A 26524-nucleotide genomic window follows, 5' to 3' on the forward strand; every position below is an offset into this window, starting at 1 on the left:
TGACAGTGCTCCTCCAGGACACCAGCAAAACTAGAGAAGAATCAGCAAGGAGAGGGCAATGGTCTACAACATTCTTTTTGGTGTCTTGCTGTTGCCTCTCCAGTGTTGTCACTTTTATTTGCACTAAAACAGTTGAAATGAATTCACAATTACTTCTGCTTCATAACTGGACATGAGATCTCTGAAGAGTAAGTGACTTGGGGTGATGCTTAAGTGTTCCCTTAATTTTTTTGAGCAGTGTATTTTAGATACTTATTTCACATTTCAATACATTTACGGTTTTGTCAAGAATAACTAGAGGTTTCTTCAACTCGCAATAAGCTCAGTGGTGGCTAGTAAATTTGATCACAGGTTTTCAGACCAATCTAAATCCCAGCAGCTGTGTCTGGTTTGTTTGTTTGGTTTTTTGCCCCCTTGTCTTGGGGTTTTGCATTTATTCTGCTAGGGTTTTTTTAACTTTTCTGCAAACTAGATCACTAGCTCTGCAGCATGTTGCAGTTGCAAGGGGAACACGTTTGCAAAATAATTTGCAGAGGGTATATTGTAGCCTAAAAAAATCTGTTTTTTGGTCATATATATTACCTTCTCCAACAATTCTCTTATGTTAAATGTTGTTACTGAAATCTTCATACATAATGGCCTGATATGCTTTTGAATTTCTGCATAAACTGCTGACCAAAACACATTGGATATCTTTTTTTCAGCCATTGCGCAGGCCAGACTCTTCAGATGACCGATATGTTATGACCAAGCACGCTGCAATATACCCAACGGAGGAGGAACTCCAGGCTGTACAGAAAATAGTATCCCTTACAGAACGAGCACTTAAACTTGTGTCTGACTCCATGGCTGACCAGGACAAGACTAAGGTGAAAGAGACCGAAGAGAAGAAAGACCCAACCAAAGAAAGGTAATGATTCTGACAATCCAGGGTGAGTGGTCTCTTGTGAACTTTATGCAGCCTGCAATCTACTAGCAAACCTTTTGAAATGAAAGCACTAACAATTTGAACAGCCACGTTAGAAGCGCAGCCTAGGATCTAATACTTGCTCCATAGCTCCTCTTTCAGCCTGCTGCTTCAGAAACTAGTATAATTTCTAAGCCAATACTCTACACAGCTAAATATTGATTGACCTTTGTGCATTCACTGGAACAAGATGATGTTGGTGTTACAACTACTGTGAGAATTCTGCCTTTTCCTAAAACTGTTTGCAGATCAGTCTAGTAGATTTATTTTCGAGTGTTATACGTGTAAAACAACATTTTCAGTTCTTCTAATCTGAAATGTACAACTTTTTTTTATTTTCAGGGCTCTGAAAGGAGTTTTGCGCGTTGGCGTGTTGGCTAAAGGATTGCTCTTACGTGGTGATAGAAACGTCAGTCTAGTACTTCTTTGTGCAGAGAAGCCAACTAGGACGTTGCTTACCCGTATATCTGAAAACCTTCCCAAACAGCTTGCTGTAAGTGGTGATTGGGAGACTGTTTGTTTGTTATCTGTACCTTTTGCTTATGAAGCTGTAACATCACGCAAAAAAATTGCCTCCTTATCTGCTACTGTCCACAATTGGGGGAGAATGTCATAGGCCTAATCTGCTCTTCCTGGGCTGCCCATACACATGAGATAGCTGTTTGACATCAGCTGTGTCTTCACATTCCCCCCAGTCGCATGTATTCTCAGCTTGGTTGAACATGCAAATGTCTTGTATGTAGTGAGGGGAGAAAGCAGCTACCAGAAACCTCAGTTCTTGGCAGATAAGCCTTTTCCAGAATAATCGGGAAGTTGAAATCAGACTTCCAACCTTTATCTACTTAGACATCTGCTATAGGCCGCCTGCAAACGGCCGGGTCGGATCCGGCTGCGAGAATTCTCGCAGGGGGACCCAACCTGAGCGCCTGCAGAGAGCAGCGTGACACTCGCCTGCTCACGCGGCCCCGGCTCTTTCATGTGCTGCAAGCCGGCGCATGCCCAGAGCGGACCCTGCGGCCGGTGAGTGACGTTTCTGCGTGGGGCTTTGCGAGCCCCGCACAGAAATGGAGCATGCTGCGATTTGTTCGCCGCGCGAGATTTTGCGCGGCCAAATTGCGGCCGTCTGCATAGGAGTGAGTGAGTGCTTGTGTGTAAGCAGCATTTTTATGGTACCAACAGTGCACATAGGATTACAAGAAATCTTATCCACATGCTGCAGGGAAAAATCCAAGCATGAATTGACCTGCGGTGTCATAGCATTTCATTATATGCTGTGGATTTTCAGCAGGGATTTAACTTCTTGGCTTCACAGCAAAATCTGCAGTAAATTTTCCGCAGCGGTTAATCTGCTTGAGTCTTTTTCTGGCAGCTGTTTGTTTTTTGTTTTTTTTTTAAACTGTGCAAACTAGATCACGAGCGCTGCATGAGGTTGCTGTTGCAAGGGGAACACGTTTGCAAAATTAAAAGTTATTTGCAGAGGGTGTATTTTGACCTTTAAATATCCATCTTTTGGGTTATAAAATACCTTCTTCAACAGTCCATTGTCTTGTGAACTTTGACGTATAATTTTCCTCGGTTATGAATCGTCAGACATCGTCAAGAAAAATCTTTATCGTTGTGATTGTGCAGCCATATATAGCCTAATGTTACTGCCCAGGAATTGGGGGTGGGGGAGAATGTGATAAGCCTATTCCAGCTTTACTCTTCATCTGTTAATTACCTCTTCTGTGAATTCCTTCTTATCACCCCATTCCTCCCTTTGGTACTTTTGTCTTTTTTCATACAAGAGTATTTGTTTAACATGACTGTTACTTGGGCTGTGTTACAGTGACCTGCTGCTATTTTACTATGGGCCTGATTTGCCTGTTATCAATTATTGAAACATTATACACTGCTTAAATTTTTTTTAGGAAGACTAAGGCTGGGATCACACAAGTGTGTTGTAAAACTGTTGTGAATGTTATCAATGTACTTTCATTGACTCCATTCACCACTTAATATGCTATTAAATTACACTTATGTGAGCCTGCCCTTAACGACTTCTGCTCATCTACTAGCTTGTGTTAGTCTCATCATTCCTGTAATTGACTTGAATTTTAAAAATGTTGCTGCTTTACCACTGTAAATCTCGCTGAAGGAGCTGCCACTAGGGGTCTCCCTTTCAGCTTTTCTGCAGTCACTGTCTTTCATTGGATACAGAGCTCTGTAGTAATAAGGATATAGGAATGTTTCATTAGCAATGGGGTGACGAGCTATCTTTACAGGGGCGCTCCCATGCACACAGACTGCAGGCTGACAGATCTGCAGGTACTAAGATAGCGATCTTTCCTGGTGGTAGGGGATCTTTCTGTGGGGGTGGGTCTGTCTGTACATTATATTGGGTTTGCTCACCATTTGGCCAGAATGCTTGAATGGTTCTGGGAGTGCACAGGGGCAGGCATTTGGATACTGTTCCCATGTTGGTTGGACCACAGACTGCAATTCGGCATGGGAGGTCAGGGCAAGGAAATGCAGGACAGTGAACTACTAGCAGAATGCTAGGCTTCCTACACGCCCCCTGTATGCAAGTGGATTGCAAATAGCAGAACAACAGAAAAATGGGGAAGACCACCTAAAATCAGAACTTAGACCTGAAACTGGGTGCAAACAGCAGCAGATGTGAGGGTAAGGAGTACCTGCTGTATTTTAGAAAACTTGTTGAAAACTTAGATATGCTTTAAGCATCTCAGTATAACCCCTAAGTCACTTATACTTCAGGGATCTCAATCTGTCTAGTTAGGAAGCAGAAGCGGTTGTGACTCAATTTCACCTGCTTTGGTGCAAATGACAACAAGACGCCCCCAAAAAGGAATGAAGACAATTCCTCTCTCCTCCTTCCTGACTGTTTCTGCTATAGTTCTGTGTTTTACTGGTTTCCTTGTCACGATCAGTAGCATGAAGCGCTACCTACAGCCCGGTCAGGTTATACAGGCAGTGCTGCTCCTCCATGATGGCCCATCCATATTGTTTCATCACAAGGTTTGCTGTCTCCCCCAGCCCAGTCTTGAGTATGGAGCTATTACCAGGATATGGACCGTTGCACAAGCAGAGATGGACAGGGCCATAGAAGCGCATCAACCGAGCATCAGGGCTGGGGGAATAGGAGGAGCACTACCAGAGCCCTAGGAAATGACCTCTAGTGACTACTGTCCAAACTGTCACTCAATGAGGGCCCGACATCTTGTAGTGGGACATATGCTGCACAACTCTGCACCGTGCAGCTCAATTGCACTGAAATTGGCAGGTCTGCCATTGATGCCCCATTCTCTTCGAGATCCGATGTGTGCTTTAATAAGTGTTCCTTTGATTTTTTTGAACAGTGTGTAAACTACTGCAGGTTCTCGCCTCACTGATGCCATACTGGAGTTAGGATATGTAAAGCTGCTGTTTCTTATGTGATATTCTTATTTTTCTTCTGGCAGGTCATAAGCCCCGAGAAGTATGAGGTTGCCTGTTCCATTCCTGAGGCCGCTATTATTTTGAATTCTTGTGTGGAACCTAAAATGCAGGTCACAATAACTCTGACCTCGCCGGTTATAAGAGAAGAAAGCATGAGGGATGGAGGTTGGAAAAAACTTAACAACGTTGTTCTCTTGACCGCTGTTTCTTGTATACTGCTTTTTGGGATGATTTATTCTAGTAGAGGCAAGCACACAAATGGTGTCATCTCTACTCATGTGAGATGCAGATTCAGAGTTTTCCAGTGTATTGGGGGGGGGGGGGGGTTGGGATTTTTTTTTCTATATAGGAATGGGGCGGCTTTTACCACAATTTTTTATTTCTTAGTTTAATTCAAGCATTTAAAAAGAAAAGGTCCAAAAACTTTATGCATCTTTAATATGAAATGATGTGACACCAGTGTGACTGTCCCATGTATCTTGTGTAACTCTCGAGACCTCCACAGGCTGTGAACCCAGAAGCCGCATGGTCCGTGTCTGGAGTATGTTGGGTCTGTTGCTATATAGGTCAGATAGAATGACATTTTGTTTCCTTAGTTGGTGTCTAGGCAATTTCTCATTTATAAGACAGGCAAAGTGTAATAAATCCTGAAGCAACTGCATCATCGTATATCACTACAGAGACAGATTACTTGTAGGTATAGCCATACAGTTGTAGCCTCTAAAGGGGTTTTCCGGGAGCGATTTCACTTATTTCCTGCTGTTACAGCAGCATGATTTTATAATACACATTTATTTTACTTGCTGGGATCCACCGCTATGACAGACGGTCGCATAATGCGCTGATAACGCCTTTTTGCGTCTTTTCCTCGGACGTCAATTCCTTAGCAGTGGTGCCTTCAACTTCTGCTCTTTTCCGCGGCCGGATGACGTCAGCGGAGATGTAAATTTGTGGTATCGAGGCCACATGTTCTGTCAAGCTGGCGCATGCGTGGGCCAACTAGCTTGCAGTGAAACCATGCATGTGCATTCAAAGCCTTTGATGTGTGTGGACACTATTTAAAACACTGGATGTGTGTAGGTGGAAGTAGTGCTGCCTGCGATGTCTTCACTATGAATGGTTTTAGTAGGAGAGCTGGGGCGGAAGTGACACTTGTAAACAAGCACGGTGGGAGTGGACGTGCGATTGAAAGACCGTGAAATGAGGTAACGAGCGCGTATATTGGAATCTATAGGACAGGTCTGGGCCTTTTTAAAAACTTAATCGCATCCTTGGAAAACCCTTTTAAGCTCCACATAGGTTAGATTATAGCCAGTTTACATTTCTCCTAGTTTGGACGATGCTTGATTTGATATTTCAATACAATACTCCCCAGAACATTTTCAAGTCACTCTTCTCTCTTGGCCAATATTGTACGTGTAACACCTTTGTGAGGCCACGTAAACAGACTTAAAGGGACGCTATCATCAGCAAGTAATATGATTTTAGGGCATGTCCACTAAAGGGGGAAAAGGGTCTATTTTCCTCCCAGAAAGACTACTTCTTGACAAACTTTTTAAGAGGCTGCTAGTCTGCTGTGCACTGTTTTTAAAATTGATATTTTTACACAAAAATAACTTCAGTAATTAGAATTGAAAGATAAATAACACTTTCCCTCCTGTGCCTGCAGTGTAAATATCTCTACACTACGAGCTGGAGGCCTGAACTTCTTGCACATTGTGACAGACTGACAGATCCTGCATCATGCGGTTCCAAGTGTTCTTATTTTCAAATTTATTTTTAGCCCCAAAAAAGTTACAGCCCCTCGTTTCCCATTTGTTCCAATAAAACATGTAAACAATAAAATAAACTGCATAATTACTATCACTATGTCGATAAAGGTCCAAACTATTAACCCCTTGAATAACAGGTTTCCTACCACCCTGTCGTGCCCACCAGGGCAGGTTTTTTAAAATGGTCTAATCATTGAATTTCAACTAGTTTTGCAGTTGCGTCTCAAGAGCCATAACTTTTTCATTTTTCCATTGACATGGCCATATGAGGGCTTGTTTTTTGCGGGACAAGTTGTGATTTTTTAAACAGGGGGGAGGAAAAAAAGAAATGGGGAAAAAAGAAAAAAAGGGGCCATGTCATTAAGGGGTTAAATAATGTATTAACTTCCTTCTCTGGGTCATTACGACGCACACGGATACCACATGTGTGATTGTATTTTTGATTTTTTACAAAGTAAAGGGAGACAAGTGTTTTTTTATTTTTTTTATAATTTTTTTACTTTTTTTTTATTTTTAATTTTTTAAAATTTTTTTATTTTTTTTTGTCCCTTTAGGGGACTTCCACAGGGACCCATCAGGAACCCTGATCACATTCCAGGGGTCCGATGGTGACAGCCCTTTACATGCTGCAGTGACAGCCCTTTACATGCTGCAGTCACATAGACTGCAGCATGTAAAGGGTTAACACAGCAGAGATCGGAGGCAACAAGCAACAAGGAAATATGGCAAGAAGCAATCTTTTTTTTTTTTTTTTTAAACCAAACGTTTTTTTGTAATGTGCCGGCAGCCGACCAGCCGGTGCGTTAGCAGGGGCGGGGCGGGAGTGACATTTCTGTGCGGGCCTCTGCGAGATCCGCACAGAAATAAAACATCCGGCGATTTGTTTTCCGTGTGTGTTTTTACACGGGCAAAACGCAGCCATCTGCATAGGATTGTGTTTTGTAATGCAATCCTATGCAGGCGGGCACGGGCGGAAATTCTGCAGTAAATCCTGCCGCAGAATTTCCCCCCCCCCCCCCCCCCCCCGTGTGCTGGGGCTAAACTCCTATTGAAGTGAAGGGACACAGCCTGCAATACCAAGCCTTGCCACTGCAGTAGGAACAGGGCTGTCTACTTTCTGCAGAAATCAACTCTGTGCACAAGTCCTTTTTTTTTTTTTGGCAGTACAGATAAACTTAGTATTTTTATTGGACTGTGAACCCCTTAAAAATAAAGCCCTTCAAATATTAAAGTTAATTACAGGCGCAGCTCGCATTGATTTTTAATGGGAGCTGCACCTGAATTACAAGCATTGGCCACTTCACAGGGATCAGAGTGATTTTGCTTCTACTCCACATTCTATGTTTTGTCAGTGACAGTGGGCTCCCCAACAGCTGATCAGTTGGGGTCCCAAGCTGCGGACCCTGACCGATCAACTTTTAAGGACGTATCCTTAGGATAGCTCATCAATAAAAAAAAATAGCCAGGAAAATCCCTTTAAGGATAAGCAAAAATATGTCTTGGTGATGGCGTCTCTTTAACCAGTAAGCCTGTTCCTGGGAGTGTTGACTGATAAGTCATTTGTGATCCTATTACTACCCTTCCATAACTCTGTAGGCACTGTATGAGCACCGCAGTTCACAAACCATTCATTATATGTCTTTTACGATTGCATGCTCGATTGTGGAGAAAAAAAAAGGAAACAAAGCAGTCGTTTGTCTGACCTAGTGTGGATCAGGTGCTGGCATCATACTAAATTCTCCTGGGAGGTTTTCTGAAAGGCACCTTGCAGATATTCTCCAATCTGAGCAATTCCCATTGTACCTTCTGCTTCAGTAAGGTTTTTGCATCAACTCTGTCTTGTCACCTAATCTCAGGAAGGCTTTGTCTGAACGACCATAACTCGACTAGGGAGTCACTTCTGCATGTTTTCACTCCCACTTGTCACAGAGATACTGAGCTCTTCTATATGGCACTTGCATATGAATTAGTACTGAACTGATTTAACCCTTGCTGCTGAGCCTTTTCCAGCAGCTGATATATTAGTGTTTTGTGTTCTTCCATCCTTATAGCTTTTCTTCTATAAAGCCTTGTAGCAGAGAATTGGTCCCGCCAGGAATTTGCTGCCAAGACATCGGAAGGATTTTTGACCAAGGTTTTCTTAGCTCAGTGTCACACCAGCCTCATCTAATATTAGGAGGGGGTTTGGTTGCATAGTGCAGGCATCTTGCTTCTTTCTCCCTCCCTCATTCCTCTGAATTTGCAAGCAGTGTTCACACTATTTTCTGTGATGGGAACTACTCGAAACGTAAGCAAACAGTTGTGTTCTGTCAACCAAAGATGACGCCGGCAGAAATCGGAGGTTTAAGCGCTTTGGATAGCAGCCGTGATTTGCGTCAATTACATACTAAATACAATTGCTTAAACTCCTGTTTTCTTCCTGATGTGAGCATGAAATAGTGTGGGCACAGCATTCTTTTCAATGATTAACCTCTTATCACAAGGGCCATCTAGAAATGGAGTAAAGTGATGTGCGCTTCTTTTGACTTGCATGTTCTCCAACTGATGATCAGATGATTTGCAAATGTTATATTTCTATTTTTTTGCTCGCTGACTACAGAAGTCTTGATTGTCATAGCAGTTTAAAAGCTGATCATAGACATAAGGCGGCGGTCGGGTTGGTCCGACCCCTGAAAGATCTTTCACGCAAAAGAACTTTCCATAAGCATGCACTTTCGAGTTGTCAGATCATGCTTGTTTATGTCTATGGAGGCAAATGAGGGAAGCTTATCTAGACGGGTCCCCACAAATACATGCTGAGTAGACTGTTTTGCCCTGCATCAGTTGCCTAAAATTGCCTTTCAGAAGAATTTCCTGAAAGCAGCAGGAGCGGGCTGTGAGTCATTTCATGTCTTGCGGCAATATTTGAGTCTGCAGAAACCTGCAAGTAGATAGAGGTGCCACAGTTCACCAGTGTTTGCAGATCATCTTATTATGTATTGGAGGATATAACTTTTACAGAAGACAAATGTTTGTGTGAGGTTCCCTTTTCTTTTTCTTAAAGGGGTTGTCTAGTTGCAAACTTATTGATGGGCCTATCCACAGGATATGCTATCAACAGTAGATCAGCAGGGGTCTGCATGCGACCCCCTGCCAATCAGATGTTCTCTGGGCTGGTGTGTTCATGTGCTGAGTTGATCTATGCAGGAAGCAGACAGCTCCATTTGCACTGCAGTGGTTACGATTGGTATTGCAGGCAAATTTGCTATTGAAATGGAAGGTTTGCGTGTATTACCAAGCCAGAGATTTTCCTGCAGAAATCCGCTTAGTGCATGAGCGCATTGGCCCGGTGAATAGCTGATGAGTGGTTGTCCCGGGCAGCAAGCAGACCCACGCTGATCTACTCTAGATGGCTTATCCTAAGGATAAGCCATCATTAGTTTACAACTAGACAACCCCTTTAAATTGAGCCTTTAAGGGGTTGATCAAACCAATGTTGAAGAGATGCAGAAATCCACGCTACAAAGGTGGGGCCTGTACACAGTGCATTACAGGGATCTGCGAAACCAAAGGTGTATGCGGGCTGAGCTGCGGTGGATTTCTGCATCCTCCCTGTCTTGTGATCTTTGTTCTTGGTGCATTGTGAACAACCATCCTTCCTGGAAAACTTTGTCTTTACTTAACCAGAAACACTTTGCAAGGTGTATTTTCTACCCATGTAGACAAAAGTGACTCCGCACCCACGAGAAATCTAGACACACTTGTTTAGCCTTATTTCATTGCCTTATATTAGCATTGCGCCTTGATTCATCTCACCATTAGGGTGCACATGTGATTTTATCCTCTGAACGGCTTGTGTGACACTGTAGCTACATAAGAGGATGTGTCTTGCTCACCTGGTCAAACACCCGTCCCTCACTGCACTTCTGCCAATTCAATTCATTTTTAGATGTAACCTCGGTTATGGTGAAAGACCCACCGGACGTCTTGGACAGGCAAAAATGCCTTGACGCTCTGGCTGCTCTACGCCACGCTAAGTGGTTCCAGGTTCGCAACATCATTTTACTTTTCTTCTTGTAGCCTTATGAGAGAATTATTAGCACGATCAATGTTGAATTTGTTGCACTTGTCCGTGATAATGTTATTTTAAAAGCAAATATTTTTAAATGACCAGAAAAATGTGAACAGATGATCGTTTTAATGTTTACAATCACATCCTGTTCATTTTTTAATTTATTTTTGTATATTTTTTTTCCTCCTTTTTCTTTATTTATGTATTTCTTTTTTCTGGTCATCGAGTCGTCATTACTTAAAGACGGACTCCTATTTTTTTTCAGTGTCCCACTCCCCCCATCATAAACTGTGTTGTGAATCTGTAATATTCCATAAGGCTGCATAGCATCTTTGCTTAACCAATTATATACATGTTAACTGCTTCCTGTTTTTAGCTTAAAAATGTTCTTCTAGTCCAGCATAGGAAGTGAAAGGTACCGGGAACCCATTTGGTACTGTGACTTTGCCGTCCAGCAAAGTCACAACAATGGACCAAACAGATTCTGGCCAACCTTCCAGTCCCTAGCTGTTTTTTTTTGTTTTTGTTTTTCCTTTTTTTTTTTATTTATTTTTTTTTTATTTTGTTTTTGTTAAATTTCATTTAATGAAATTCCTTTTTGTCTACAAGGCTTACAAGTGACGTTTACAAGAGATAACAAAAGTCTTTATTTAGAAATAAGTGTCCAAAATGCCATCCCGATTGGCTGCTCGTGACGAGCGCTTCCAATATGATGGTATTTTAGTCTCTTGCTGTTTTTGACCATGTTATTAATTTGCTTTTATTGTTGCACACAAGGCTAGAGCTAATGGATTGCAGTCCTGTGTCATTATCATCCGTATCCTTCGTGACTTATGCCAGCGTGTACCCACGTGGTCCGATTTTCCAAGCTGGGTATGTATTATGCTCCTGTTCTGTTTGCCTGTTGTATTTTAAGGGGTTAAAAGAATGTGACTTTTTAGATATCAATCTCATAAGGGTAAGTTCACATAATCTCATTGATTTCTTTGACTATGTCACAAAAGTGATGGCTGAAGGTGGGGTCGTGGATATCGCCAAAGCCTTTGATACAGTTCCACGTAAAGAGCTTATAGAGAAGTTATTGAAAATTGGGCGGAATCCTTTGATAGTCCGGTGGATCCACAGTTGGTTAAAAGATATATATCAGAGTGTTGTTGGCAACGGAGTGTATTCTGACCAGGGACGAGAGTTACAAATGATGACCACAAGGGTCTGTCCTGGGTACTATTCTTTTTAATATGTTCTTAAAGGGGTTTTCTGCATCATTTAAAAAATTAAAACAATTATAAAGAGTTAAAATGAAGAAAAATTGATCACGCACCTATCTCAGCGACTCCCTGTCCAGCACTGCAGCCCCGGTGCCTGACTCCCTGATCCCGGAAGAAGTGACTGGTAGTCCATTATTAAGATCAGAAGCAATGTCAGAAAATATTATATAACTGAAAGAGTAGCAGATGCTCAGAACAGACGTGGATGGAAAATCAACAATAAATGGATTCAAGCTGCCCGGGACAAGTATAGATCTATCCGAAGAGAGAAATGTAAGGCTGGACTAGATGGCAAAAAAAGCCGTCGGGATTCCATCAAGTTTCAAAGGAATCGCTGCAGAGTTCTAGGACTTTGTCCCCCTCCATCACCAACCTGCTAACTACAAGTTATTGCATTTAAGCAGGGGGCACTTTACAGACTCCTCATAAACAGTCTTAGTTTTTGCCTCTGTTTGAAGCCTTTGTACTTTGGTTCAAGTTGAGAAATTGAAAAAAAAAATCATAAAAGAAGGTTCTTACTCAAAATTCACTTGAAGAATAGAGATAGATTTGATGAATAGAAATGGCAGTGACGGACAAGGTCATGTGTGAAGATCAGTCCGTGTGCGTAGCGTTGTGACGCCAGGAATACATTTGCTCTTATATTGCATGATTAAATACATTGGATATTTGTATTTATACAGAAAAAAACTACACCTGTCCTACAATACAATCCGGGAAGAAAATGTTCAGATATGTGTTCTCTTCTGAGCCGATCTTCTAGCGGTGCTGATCAGAGCTTCTGTGTTTTACAGGCCTTGGAGTTGTTGGTGGAGAAGGCAATAAGCAGCTCGTCGGGCCCCCAGAGCCCCGGGGATGCCCTGAGGAGAGTCTTTGAGTGCATTTCATCTGGAATTATTTTAAAGGGTAAAGAAACATGATTGCATAATAAAGCAGAACACTGTGACCTGCAGTACCCACTGGGGTTTGATTCAAATGTTATTGTGATTGATTCAGATATTGGCATTTGGTGGATATTCTTGCCCACTCAGTCCCGGTACACAGGAACACTTGGTATCTCAGCTCACAGGGTAGGAGCCAGAACTCGACTGGCGTATGGAAGGTGGCTTGGATCCTGAATAATTTTCCACACTGGTGTCTAAAATTTGTAAAACAGAAGCATTTTAGCTGTTGAGGACACAAATGGGAGATGGCATACTGCTTCTGCAGTGCTATTTATTGGCAGCGTCCTTATAACTGGGTGTATAAGTCAAAACCAAGTCGTCTCCAGAAGGAGAGAACTATGTGCAGACAGAAGACTGTCGGGTACAGTGGGTTTCTGGCCGGTTGGGTGAGACGCCTGTGACGTGGGTCAGGAGGAGTACTGTCTCTCCTTGTGGAAAGTGCCAGGTAGGCATGAGAATACTTATAAGGTCATGCAGCTCTCCTCTGGGAAATAAGGGATGGTATAATACCAGTGCAGCATTGGGTCGCCTGTTAGAAGGTTGGACTTTGACTTACAGGGAAGTCACCTTCCAATTAGTGGTGCTGCGGATTTCCCAGAAGAGCATGGCGTGGCCTATAAATGTTGTCACGCCTGCTTGATGGTCCCCATAAGGAGAAACTGTACTACCCCTGACCTATTCATGACTAACAGTAAATCACATCCTTTGAAGGATATGCAGTGTGAACAGCAATGCCAGCACCTGCAAGTATTATCAGTGGTACATGTCACAGGTGGTAACCTGCTCAGAAGATGCCAACAAACGCTGCATTTTAATATGCTCATCCTTTTCTTTATGGCAGGTGGGCCTGGTTTACTCGACCCATGCGAAAAAGAACCTTATGATACTTTAGCTACTATGACTGACCAGCAAAGGGAGGATATCACTTCTAGTGCACAGGTAAATGTAATTGCAATGGGTTAATAATTTTGCTTCTGCTTGACTGGCCAAGGGGTGCTATATGGCCCCATCCATAGCACAGTGATCTCTGAAAAAGTGGCAATTGCAACCATGTGATGACTTTTGTCTAAGTCACATAGTTATGACCCCATATAGCATCAGCCAAAAAAACGAACCCACATTGTGTCTGCTTTTGATAGTTAAAGGCGATTTTCCGTGGAAATACTATTGATGAACTATCCTCAGGGTAGTCCACAAATTGTTGATCGGCCAAGGTCCGTCGCTCAGGACCCCGACTGATCAGCTGGGTAGGCACATGCTGTCATGTTTCTGCTCCAACCTCTGTTATTGTGGTGCTGATGGCATGGGCCCACACAGCTGATTGGTCAGGGTCCCGAGCGGCCGACCCCGGCCGATCAATTATTGATGACCTATCCTGAGGATTGGTCATCAATAGTATTTCCACGGAAAGCCCCTTTAATAGCTGCCCCATTTTACAGGTACACAGTAGTTTAATTCACAAAACCTGGTAATAGCTGCTCTATTTTTTGCGTAAAACTGGCGTACCTGCAAAATCGTATCCTGTAGCTTTCAATTTCAAAGCAATGCCTTCCATATGTGGGAATGGTTTTCAGCTGTACATGGCCGTTGCTATGTAGTACTGTGGCCTGAGAGGCACGGGAATACTTAGTGTGCACACCAGCAGCGGTTCTCTACTTTCTACTTTACTGGGTGTGTTCTGCAGACAGATTCTCCTTCCTGTTGCATGTAGTTTAAATAGATTGCACAGGATTAAAAAAACATGACTCCCTACTTCTATGAACAGCGACAAGGCTTTCCAAAAGTTCTTATATTGCAGCTCATCTCTATTGAAGCGAATGGAGCCGAGCTGTAGTACCACACACAACCTGTGGAACGCTGCAGAAGGGTCATGTTCTCAAGCTGTACAATCCCTTTAAGTCTGAGGCTTTTAAGTGACTGAATCTCTTGTCATCCCGCAGTTCGCACTAAGGCTGCTCGCCTTCCGACAGATCCACAAAGTTCTCGGCATGGATCCACTCTCTCAAATGAACCAGCGCTTTAACATCCACAGCAACCGCAAGAGAAGGCGAGACAGTGACGGAGTGGACAGCTTCGAAGCCGAAGGGAAGAAAGATAAAAAGGATTACGATAACTTCTAAAGCAAAGCAGAAAGGGGAGCCTCGTGGGCGTGCGTCTCGCAGAGAAATACATTTCCACTAACAGAGATGTTTCATCCCGTCTGCTGCAGGGTTACATGTCCTGATCGCTCCTCGTATCTTGTTGTTACCTTGCTCCAGACTCTGATGTTTCATCTCTGGAGTTGTTAATAGGTTAAATATTTGTATAGTTGTTAAAATGTAAGAGTTCCCATTCCCCTGCCGCCTCCATAATGCTGATGATTCTGTCCGTGTGCGGAGGCCGGTGTGCATTCACATGGCTTCTTAGCATTTGGATAGACTTCTAGTTACCATTCTAGGCATTGGGCACTTGGCCCTTCCCTCAGTGACGTCTCTTTTAGGCACGTAGTTGTATTTAATTTCCAGCTATGTTTTTAAGTTTTGCATTGTATGAAACAAAAATTGGCAGGGGAAAAGCCTTTTTTAGTTGTAAGTTCCATGGATAGGTATGGCATGTGTCCTCACTAATTTCTTATTTTAAGTTTCCTTCGTTCTTGTAAATTGATCCACTTGGATGTATTGTGTGAAGACTAAAACCTTTTTTGTTTTCTATTTTATTTTTTGCTTCTGCAATTTTCAGCACTCGGAAGTAAACGTTCTGGAAATCTCGTGGCATTTGTCTCAATGGGTTAAATATATATATATAATTGTAACTAAGGCAGCTTTCTGTTTGCATTTTAGTTGTCTAGGGACCGTGTAAAGCTAACCTATATCTATACGATGCTCATTTGTCCAACATCTGATGCATGATTATCATTTCAGTTTGCTTTTATAACAGTTCTGTTCGCAAGCTGTTCTTTTTTTGATATATAGCAAACCTAATGTGAACAAGGTTCCAGTTGCTCCCTGATTTAAAAGAAGTAGTAATAGGAATGAAGAGGCTCTGTATTCGCAAAACTGTTGTGGAAGTACAACTCTCCGCATGCTAGCTATGCTGGAAGTAGTTTCACAGCAGCTGGAGAACCATAGCATACACGGATGTGATTTAGAGAATGGGTTCCCTAGCTGGGTGTAGATAGTAAACCAACTTCATCAACTTTTTATTGTAAGATCTGAGAGTCATAATCCCAAACACTTTAGGTAAAACTCGGTAGTTAAAGGGGTTGTCCAGTTGTAAACTATTAATGGCCTATGTTTAAGATACGCCCTCAATAGTCGATCGACGGGGCTGTGTCACCTGAGACCCTTGCCAGTCAGTAAGTGGGAACTTTGTAATACCAAGCCAGCCCACTGCAGTGGGAATGGAGCTGACCGCTTCCAGCATAGATCTGCTCTGTGCACCAGCCCTAATCGGCATTGGTCTCTGGTGACAATTCCACCAATCTGCTATTGATTGACTATCATGAGATATGCCATCAGTACTTTACAACTGGACAACCCCTTTAATTCCCAGCGGTCTCCTCCTATAATTAAAGCCTAAATTATTGCACAACTGCCTGACCTCAAGCTCTGTCAGCAGACTACAGGCTGTTCTAATGGTATATAACTTAGATCCCGGTTGCTTTGGTAATTAGGAAACGGAACTGTTACTTCACAGCGTTTAACAAGTTTCCTTATTAGAAAATGTAAGTCCTGTTAAAGGGGTTTTTCCACTAGTGACCAACTCTGCTCAGGGCGAGTTCACAAGCTCCTTCAGCAACAAGGCAGTGTGAAATCCCAGATAAAATAGCCCAGCGTACTGTGTTTTTTTTTTTCTCTCCAGAAAACCATTGGAGAGCTGGATGGAGGCCAGATGGACCCCGTTGTAGTTGGTGGAGTTTGACGCTGTTCAGGTCCTGCATGCGCTGGATCCAGTGCTTCCTTTTTTCGTGTTGCTTGGTTCCAATGATGAAACCAATCAGCAAGAAACCTAGCGTGTGCAGCTGGCCTCATCCATATCTGTAACTGCCATGCATAGAGACTAGTGGATGCGTGCGGCCATTCAGTCCGGGTTCAGAGAGCTTCTGTTTCACAAATGGATGAGTCTCTGTCTCTTTGGAAAACCCCTTTAAATTAGTTGACAATGCCATCTACACCTGTTAAAGGGTTTACTAAAATGAATCCCCTACAATGTTAATCCAGATTATTCTGCACAGCCTGTCCCAGGAGGCTGGATCATGAGAGATTCACTTTCAGATGGTTTTTGCATCTCATATTGTTTTTGTGCTCCTCCATATGATGAGATCTACTACTGAAACACCAGAGCCAAGCAGCTGCCACCAATGCTTCCTGAGCTTCTCTATCACTACTGTGAAGGGAAGACATTATTGGTGAAGCTTGCCACAAAATATCCTGCAGAAAAAGGGCACTTTGCACACTTTAATGTCATACTAATTGCTGTCCTGACCCCTCCAGTCTGCTTCATATTGTTCGCGGTCAGTGAATTGCTGCAGAGACTTCCAGTAGTGTCTAGGTGATCACCTGTTCGGCTGACAACAATCTCCCTGCAAACACAGAGCATGCATGTAGATTTCAGGGAGTGAAGGGAGACGAGCCGCCACTAGATCTTCTAACTGCTCTTGTGAAGGCATGGTGAAATCCAGCATGTCTGATCCTCTTTCTCCCAAGACTTGCTGCCAGGGAAGAATCAGGATTTCCCATTACACATAACTAGTGTCCGTGAATCTGTGATGTGTACGGGCAGGGTGAGACCGCCTTCACATGGGCCGAAAAGGATGCAGAATTTACATTACAAGCCATGTCAAGGGGATTAAAAAAAATCTTCACATGGTGCCGAAAACCTGTGAAATACAAGGGTTAAATTCTGCAGCAGATCTGCTTCAAGAACCGCAGCCAAATCCAGACTATTTAGGTGCGGATTTCGCCATTGCAGTTATCCAGCGTAATTGCTGTGGGTGTCCTGTTGCGGAATGCTTGCAGCGATTTACACTGTATGAAGGCGGCCTTACTTGAATAATAAAGGATGCAGTGGACAGAACAGGGAATTGTTGGGAATCCTCACCCACTGCATCATAACTCTGAGGCCAAGTTCACACACAGCAGCTGCATTAGCCCTCCATGACAACATGAGTCACATTAGAATCTTAGGATAACAATGACTTGTCGCATTGCTAGCCAGTCTTGGTTGGAATTTTAATTGGTATGTGGTTTGCAATTTCCCCGCCCCCAAATAGGTCTCTAGTGCTGTGATTTTTTTTTTCTTTTAATTTCACGGACTTGTTGGGAATGCTGTGGAGGCATAGTCTTAAGCAGTGATTCTCAACTTGTGGCTGATATGGCCTGCTGAGAGTTGTAGTTTTGTGATAGTTGGAGAGCAATGGCCTAAAGGAAGTCTCTATCCTTAAAAGAGTTATCTCACTTCTAGCTGTTTTGCTGCAGAAAGCGGACAGCTCCGTACATTGTGCAGTGGCCCAGGTTGGAACTGCGGGCTGAATCCCATTCACTTCAGTAGGACTCAGCCCGCAATACCAACTCTGCTACTGTAGGGTATACGGAGCTGTCTGCTTCCTGCAGCAGCACACCTGCAATTGGACCAACCCCTTTAATGATCTGTTCCTAATGCAGAGTGATGCAAGTATCGTGTCAGTCCAGCCTTACTACTTTTACATGGGCCGATAAGTTGTTCAGATTTTGGACGTTTCTCGTTCAGTGTAAATGTATGCCACGATGAACAAGAATTTGTTCGCTTCTCCGTGAGCTGCTTGCAAAAAACTGAACTACTTATCCGCCCGTGTAAACAGGCAGTTGATTTATGAAGGACTGCCTGTTTACTGTGCATGGAGACGACCAGAACGATCCCTCAGTCCACGCCGCCTTCAATCACTGAGCGATGCTGCTGCCTGTGTAAAAGCACAGAAACAATTATTGCTGGGACGAGCTGTTGTGCGTCTGTACCTAACAGGTCGTCCCGTGTAAAAGGGCCCTTACTGCTACTAACTTTCTCCCCATTTTCAATAGCCCAGCTAAGTGTAACCCATAGAGTATCAGGGGGCATCTGAGGAAGATTTGGTTCTGTCTGGCCTTCGTCCATCGGTGCCCTAATGCGGGTTGCATCATGCTCTTCATGTGAACTCTGCCAGTAAAACCATTTGTTGTCAGCACTGCAGTGAAATAAACTTGGAAGTGGACAATCTTGAGTTTACATCGTGTGCACGTTTGTGGTTTTTTCTCTTTGAGACTTTAGGAGATGGTGGTGACCGAAAATATTCATGGAAACTGTTTGGAAGTACAGATTTTGTCAAGTGTTTTCGCTCCCAGGTTTCAACTCCATTAAATGGGTTGTTTAGAATTCGTAAAGCATGGCCGCATTCTTCCACAAACAGCACCACATATATCCTCAGGCTGTATGTGGTATTGCAGCTTAACCTATTCACTTTAATGGAGCTGAGCTGTACAATCCCTTTGGCACAAAGTGACTGGCCATGTATGAAGATCAAACTGACCCATATAAGGGCATGGTGGCCGGACTTCATAAGTCTGTATATGGTACAGCCTCTTCCCTTTAGGAAAAAACAACTTGTCAACTCTCTTTATCCTCTAGAAGAAAATAGAAACAATAATGTGGACAGCGCCTCACAATCCAATGGTAACTTTTGAATATTCAGAAATAATATGACTTACCTGGTGCTTGTGGGGTCCTATAAATAGTCCCCCACCTGCACTTTGAAGTCCTGGTTCACCTTTCTAATAAATGAATGATGCTCCTCTGAGCCCATCCATATCCTGTGGTTCCAGGAGAGTCACTAGGAGATGTATTCCCACTAGAATAAACCGTGATCCAAGTCCAAAAAAATCTCCTTGATCCTTATGTTGGGGAATGGAGGTCAGCACTCCTATTCCATAAGATACATTTATTTATTCCAAGACAGTTCATGCAACCTTGTCCAGCAGTAAGTCAATGTATATTATGGAGTACGAGCGGTGACCTCCATTCTCTGACATAAGGAGTGCGGACATTGGGGTGTTTTTTTCTTGTTGCCACCAAAATACAGTATGTACAGGGCGCTTTTTTTATATTGACGTACAGGAAACATTTGGGCGCCATGTTTTTTTTTTGCCATAAACTCCAAGATCAAAAGTGCAGTATTTTTAAAGAAAAATTGACACAAACCTTAACCCCTTCCTAATATGCACCATACATGTACGGTAGATGTCTGATGCCACTGTATGCAGCATGCTTGGGAGCTGAGCCTATCTATACATGGTGGGTGTCCGCTGTTTTGACAAGTGACATATGGCTGCAAAAGCCAGGATCAGAGAGAACTCTGATCTTGGCTGTTTAACCGTTTAGATGCTGCTATCAATACTGACAGCATAATTTAAGAGAGAGGTGGGGCGGCTCTTTTTGTTATCAGCCTATGATATGTGATCATACCCTTAGCCCAAGTGTAGTTGGAGTGGGTTTGCAGGGGAAAAACACAACCTTTACAGTAGCAGCAAAGTGGATGAGATTTTGAAAATCACATCCACATGCTACAGAAAAAAATTGTCTGTCTGCATTGCAGTAGCCCGGGTTGGCATTGCAGGCACAGCTCCCATAGAGTTCAATGCAATACCAACCTGGGCCACTGAAATATGGATAGAGCTGTTGGTTTCCAGCTCGGTACACACTAACAGCGGGGTCCTGAATTGTGGACCTCCTCCATCAGTTATTGAACTCTTCTGAGGAAAAGTCATCAGCAGTTCAGTTCCAGAAAAACCGCTTTAGGATGGCCCTCCTGGATTGTCAGTCGAACATGGAATAAGATGCCCACATCCTTCATTTGTTCAAAGCTGCGTCACTGACTGATGTCTGCTTGAACAGTCGGGTGGACTCATGCAAGGGAGTGAATCTACTATATAGTGTACTTGGGGTGTTGCTCTGTTGTCTGGGTGAAGAACGTATAGTAGGTACACTTACCCCAATAATGCTGAACTAGAGGTGGAATCTGTTGGGGTAACTGAGCTTTTATGAGTTGAACAACAATGGGCTCCACTGCAAATAATGTCCTCCGAGTTTACAGAAAGGGATGCAGCAGTTTGTGTCGAATGTGTTCTCAAGCCACCTGTTCACATGAGTTCTACAAATACACCTAAGAGCTCCAGTAGAACCATAAAAGCCCTGAGTGATATTACAAGGGTTTTGTGGCCCTCACAGTATTATACACCAGGTTCTTCAAACCAAATGTTTTGCTGAAGTTCACCAAACCAAACTTTCTCGCTCGTGTCATTGGGGCACACAGCCAAGATCGTGGGTATAGCTACTGCCACGAGGAGGCGACACTAAGCAAAAAATTAAGTGTTAACTCCATCCCCTCCTACCGACATCAGGCTACCCAGTTTTTAGCTTAGTGTTGTAAGAGGCAGATGGTCTCATCTGCAGAGACCACTTTTTCATTTTTTTCTTTTAATTTGGATAGACCAGGGGATAACGGAGAGTCCGAACTCTCCCTGTTAACCCACCGAGGCGGGTGAACAAAGGAGAATTAACCTTCTGTTGTCTGCCCAGTCCCTCAGAAGACAAGGAGGCACATTCAGGACCCCAACATCAATGTATCCCGCCAGCCATAGAGCCACATGGATAGTGTAGTTAGGGTGCTGCTGCACCCTGTATTGTGAGACCCCCCTTTCTTCTTCTCAACTCAGGCGATGCTGGGCTCCTGGCGTTTAGCTATTGTCATAAACCGGAACTGCGCTCCCTCGGTGTTCCGGTTAAGCAGGCTGGCCTTGCCTTCACAGCCGTGGTGTTTTCGCTCACGGCTGCTCGCGGGCTGCTTACGGCGGTCTTCCATGGGCCCCGCGGCCTTGTGGTCCACTCGTTGCCGGCCGGGACTGCGCCCTCCTCCCTCTGATGGCTCTGTTCCGTTTGCCACCGGAGGAGGTGGGGGACCGAGTAGCGCTGTGCTGCCAACTCGGCCCATTGCTGATACTCGCGGCATACCGCCGCTGGTACCGCAGGCACCAAAATTTAGGTTCCATGCCTACCTAGTCACGCCCCCCCCTCCCCGTGATTAGTGAGGGTGATGACTAGGTTAGAGTGGGCTCCCCTGGCCAATCACAGCCCAGTGCACCAATGGGCCGGAGCTCTCAGTGGCTCAGTATTTTTGGCATGCCCCCCTGCTATCCAGAGCGGCCATCTTCTCCTGTAGTTTCACAGACTTCTTCCCAGCAAAGGTTGGACACAGTCCTAGGCTCACCAGACCTCTTCTGGACCGGGTAAGCGCTGCCCTGGCAACTAGCTCACCTGCTACTCCATCCCCCCTGCAGTTTTCTAGCAGAAGCAGGTTACAACCCTGCTATATCCCAGCACCATGTCCAACTTCAGAACTCAAGAGTCCGGACAGGGACCAGCCAGAGCGATGCACTACGCTTGCTCTCGCTGTAAAACAAAGTTTCCATGCGGACAGGTTGAGCCATGTTGTGCTGACTGTATTCCTCCGAGGCAGGCGCCCGTACAACCTAATACAGGCTCCCCGCCCATCCAGCCCTCACTCTCTACAGAACCTAAATGGGCCTGCTCCCTGGCGCAAGCAGTATCAAACCTTACTCTTGCATCTAGCGCTATTTTGGACAGGCTGGACCGAGCGTCTATCCCTGCTCCAGATGTGACCGGCGAAGATGACACTGTCCTGAGAGATTCTTCTTGTGCTGGGCTGCGTAAGCACGTTAGATGATCCGGTTCACGGGACTCCTAAAAGTCACTGACCTCGCCGAACTGTGCAGATTCTCCTGGAGCGGCCTCGCTGCCATCCTCCAGAGAGAACAGCGGTGCTGAGGGGGAGCTGTCAGAGACCCTTCGGATTCTGACATTTAAGAAGAGCAGGTGTCTAAGCTGTCTGATATAATAATAATAATCTTTATTTGTATAGCGCCAACATATTCCGCAGCTCTTACATAAACGGGGAATACAGAGAAACAAAAATTACAGAACCATGGTTAGATAGTAATCAGTTGATGGAAACAATAGGGGTGAGGGTCCTGCTCCAACGAGCTTACATACCACAAGTAATGGGGTGATATAGAAGGTAAAGGGGCTGGAGATGTGCACAGTATGGCGAGGTGGACAGTGTGGGATGCTATACACACAGACAATGGTTAGACATTTGGCCGTGTGACGGCAGAATCGGTATGACTGCAGGAGCGGTTTATGATGGTTAGCAGGGATTGCAGTCAGTAGGTCAGGGAGCATGTTATCAGGCGGAGTACAGAGGGGTTTGTTTAGGGTATGCGGTATGCCTCCCTGAAGAGGTGCGTTTTTAGAGCACGCCTGAAGTTCTGCAAGTCCTGGATTGCTCGGGTAGCTTTTGGTGGTGCGTTCCAGAGGACCAGTGCTGCTTTGGAGAAGTCTTGGAGGCGGGAATCAGAAGTTCGAATTAAAGGAGTGCTCAGTCTGGTTTCGTTAGCAGAGCGGAGAGCCCGGGCCGGTTGATGGATTGAGATGAGGGAGGCGATATAGGGGGGCGCTGCGCTGTGGAGAGCTTTGTGGATGAAGGTAGCGACTTTAAATTGAATTCTGTATTTAACGGGCAGCCAGTGCAGTGACCGGCGCAGGGCAGAGGCGTACGAGTAGCGGCTGGACAGGAAGATGAACCTGGCTGCCGCATTCAGGATGGATTGGAGAGGGTAGAGTCTGGTGCAGGGGAGGCCGATCAGCAACGAGTTGCAATAATCGAGCCGAGAGTGGATGAGGGCAACAGTAAGTGTTTTTAGCGTGTCTACAGTGATAAAAGAGCGGATTCTTGCGATGTTCTTGAGGTGCAGCTGACATGTTCGGGCCATGGATTGGATGTAGGGGGTAAATGATAGATCAGAGTCGAATATGACCCCAAGGCAGCGGGCATGTGGTCTAGGAGTTATGATGGCGCCACACACTGAGATGGAGATGTCAGGATGAGGTCGGTTAGTGGAGGGTGGAAATACTAGTAAGTCAGTTTTAGAGAGCTTTAGTTTTAGGTAGAGAGAGGACATAGTGTTAGAGACAGCAGACAGACCGTCGGTGATGTTTTGGAGGAAAGGTGCAGAGATGTCAAGGGAAAAGGTGCATAGCTGGGTGTCGTTAACATACAGGTGGTATTGGAGGCCAGATCTCCTGATGGTTTGTCCAATAGGGGCTGTGTAGATAGAGAAAAGGAGGGGGCCGAGGACCGAGCCCTGGGGGACCCCAACAGCAAGGGGAAGAGGAGGGGAGGTAGAACCAGCAAAGGAAACACTGAAAGAGCGATCAAATAGGTAGGAGGAGAACCAGGAGAGAGCAGTGTCCTTTAGGCCGATGGAGCGAAGCATACTGAGGAGAAGTTTGTGGTCAACAGTGTCAAATGCTGCGGAGAGGTCGAGGAGGATCAGTAGGGAGTAATCGCCCCTTGATTTGGCTGTCAGTAGTTCAGTAGGTGATATTGTAGACAGCCTGATAGTAGCGGTGAGGGACACCACTCAGCCGCCCTCCACGCCAATGCCATGTCTTTCCTTTCGGCGGCCTAGATGGTCCCCGAGGACATTCCCACCACATGAGGATTTTGAGGAGGTTTTGGCCAAGGAATGGAAATTTCCTGACAGGCGCTTTGTAAAACCGAAGCATCTTGATGTCATGTATCCCTTTCCGGAAGAGCTGGTGGAAATATGGGCGTGGCCGCCGATGGTCAATCCACTGGTTTTACGCTTGGCGAAGCACATAACTCTGCCTGTGGTGGACGCCTCATCCATACAGGATACCTACAATAGGAAAATGGACTCCTTGGCTAGATCATCCTTTGAGGCAGTGGGATCAGCACTCAGGCCGATGTTCGCTTCAACTTGGGTTAGCAGGGCCACCACTGATTGGGCTACACAGCTGCGTAGAGGCATACTATCCAGGGCTTCACCGGAAGAACTGCCGGAAATTGCGCGCCAAATGGAACAGGCAGAAAGATTTCTCTGCAAAGCTTCTTTGGATGCTGCTAGGCTCATGGCTCGGAAATCTGCGGCATCAGTAGCCACACGTCTAACTTTGTGGTTGAAGTCTTGGGATGCGGATGCATCCTCTAATAGATCCCTGATTAACCTTCCATTTGTGGGTCTACGGCCCTTTGGAGCTAGGTTAGACTAAATTATTTCGGAAGCTACAGGGGAAAAAAGCTCGCACCTGCCGCAGAACCACAACCGACGGCCCCACGGCGACCCAGTTTCCAATTTTGTTAGTTTTGCCGAACTAGTCCCCGCAGATCATAGAATAAGAGGAACCCTCAGGAGCAGGACCAGAAGAGAAGACCGTCATTCAAGCCTAGGCCTTCATGGCGCACAAAGGCTCAGCCCGCCAGGACCGCTCACACAATGTTGTCCGCATGGAGGGCAGCCCCCACCCACTGCAATCAGGATTGGGGTACGACTTTCAGCAGGGTTTGGCTGGCGCAAGTCTCAGACGCCTGGGTACGGGAGGTCATCTCGGAGGGTTATGCAATAGAGCTCGCAGCCCGCCCATCCGACCGCTTCTTCAGCTCCAGAATACCAAGATCACTGGAAAAAGCCACCGCCTTTTTGCAAGCAGTTCACTAACTATTCACTCAAGGAGTCATAGTGCGGGTTCCTTCTTCTCAGTGTTTTACAGGTTTTTATGCAAACCTATTCGTTGTCCCCAAGAAGGACGGATCCTTCCGACCAATTCTGGATCTGAAGAGGCTGAATCACCACGTGAAGTTGCGTCGCTTTCGCATGGAGTCAATACGAGCAGTAATTGCGTCTATGGAACCGGAGGAGTTCCTATCGTCCATAGACATCAAGGATGCATACCTCTACGTCCCCATCCATCCGGCACACCAGAGATTCCTTTGGTTCGCCGTTCAAGCCTAACACTTCCAATTCACCACGCTGCCATTCGACCTGGCGACGGCTCCCAGGGTTTTTACAAAGATCCTGACAGCAGTTATGGCCCTCCTTCATTCCAGGGGAATAGTCGCGATTCCATATTTGGACGACATTATGATAAAGGCCCCGGCAGGCCAACATGGAGAGTCTTCACATTATGATGGACACACTAACCAGGTTCGCGTGGATCATCAACCGCCAGAAGTCATCGTTCATACCGTTGCAGCACATGGAATTCCTAGGGCTTTGCTTCGACACAGCCCAGAATCGGGTACTGCTCCCAACAACGAAGCAGCACCTTCTCCAGAAGCAGGTTCGCTCTCTGCGGACACATCGCTCAGTGACTATCTGCCACTCCATGAGAAGGCTGGGATTGATGGTCTTTGCCGTCGAGGCAGTTCCGTTTACTCAGTTTCACACCCGACCCCTTCAATGGACTATCTTGTCGAGGTGGGACAGTGCAGTGACTTCCCTCGATCAGAGGATCAGGATACCACTGAAGACACAACACTCCCTACGTTGGTGGCTGCACTCACCTCAGGTCCATCTCGGCCGATCATTTCTACCCCTCCAGTGGCAGATTCTCACCACAGATGCCTGGCACAGGGAACCTGGACCAGACAGGAAGCCTTGCTACCAATCAACGATCTGGAACTTCGGGCCATATTCCGATCACTACAACATTTCTCTCTCCAACTGACGGGTTACCCAGTCCGGGTCCAGACGGACAATGCGACAGCCGTCACATATGTAAATCATCAGGGCGGAACCCGCAGCAGGAGGGTCATGGAGGAAGTGGAAGGAATCTTGGCTTGGGCCGAAGAACATGTACCCGCGCTGTCAGCATTACACATTCCAGGGGTAGAGAATTGGTCAGCTGATTATCTCAGCAGGGAAACGGTCGATCCAGGCGAATGGGAACTACACCCTGAAGTCTTTCGAGATGTTTGCAAGCGCTGGGGACAACCAGATGTCGATCTAATGGCATCCAGATTCAACCGCAAGCATCCGACCTTTGTGGCCAGATCGAAGGACCCAAAAGCACGAGCCATGGATGCCCTGGTAACTAAGGACGGAATTGCAGTTTCCTTATGTGTTTCCACCCTTAGCATTCATTTTCGCTGTCTCACCTCTTGTCCTTCCTTCACGATGGACTGGAGATGGGTTTCAGCCTTAGCTCCCTCAAGGGAC

The 26524-nt window shown here is 45.2% G+C and overlaps 1 protein-coding gene and 2 non-coding genes across 8 annotated transcripts in view; all 3 read left to right on the forward strand.

Moving 5' to 3' along the window:
• Window positions 1–18659, forward strand: part of ZFR (zinc finger RNA binding protein) — a 60472-nt gene extending 41813 nt beyond the window's left edge. For 5 of the 6 annotated variants that reach the window (XM_066602479.1, XM_066602482.1, XM_066602483.1 and 2 more), the window contains 8 exons: window positions 705–910; window positions 1310–1460; window positions 4429–4570; window positions 10106–10203; window positions 11006–11101; window positions 12291–12402; window positions 13282–13379; window positions 14381–18659. In XM_066602479.1, the coding sequence (XP_066458576.1) occupies window positions 705–910; window positions 1310–1460; window positions 4429–4570; window positions 10106–10203; window positions 11006–11101; window positions 12291–12402; window positions 13282–13379; window positions 14381–14560 (1083 nt within the window). In that variant the 3' untranslated portion in view covers window positions 14561–18659. Of the gene's footprint in view, window positions 1–704; window positions 911–1309; window positions 1461–4428; window positions 4571–10105; window positions 10204–11005; window positions 11102–12290; window positions 12403–13281; window positions 13380–14380 lie in introns of those variants that run through there. The other variant, XR_010792790.1, reaches the window with a different exon arrangement.
• Window positions 462–596, forward strand: LOC136630975 (small nucleolar RNA SNORA66). The gene has a single exon (XR_010792978.1). It is a non-coding gene; the product is annotated as a small nucleolar RNA SNORA66 (small nucleolar RNA).
• Window positions 2366–2506, forward strand: LOC136630978 (small nucleolar RNA SNORA66). The gene has a single exon (XR_010792980.1). It is a non-coding gene; the product is annotated as a small nucleolar RNA SNORA66 (small nucleolar RNA).
• Window positions 18660–26524: the final 7865 nt, after the last annotated feature.

Source organism: Eleutherodactylus coqui, chromosome 5 (genome assembly GCF_035609145.1).
Source record: "Eleutherodactylus coqui strain aEleCoq1 chromosome 5, aEleCoq1.hap1, whole genome shotgun sequence".
Taxonomy (NCBI): Eukaryota; Metazoa; Chordata; class Amphibia; order Anura; family Eleutherodactylidae; genus Eleutherodactylus; species Eleutherodactylus coqui.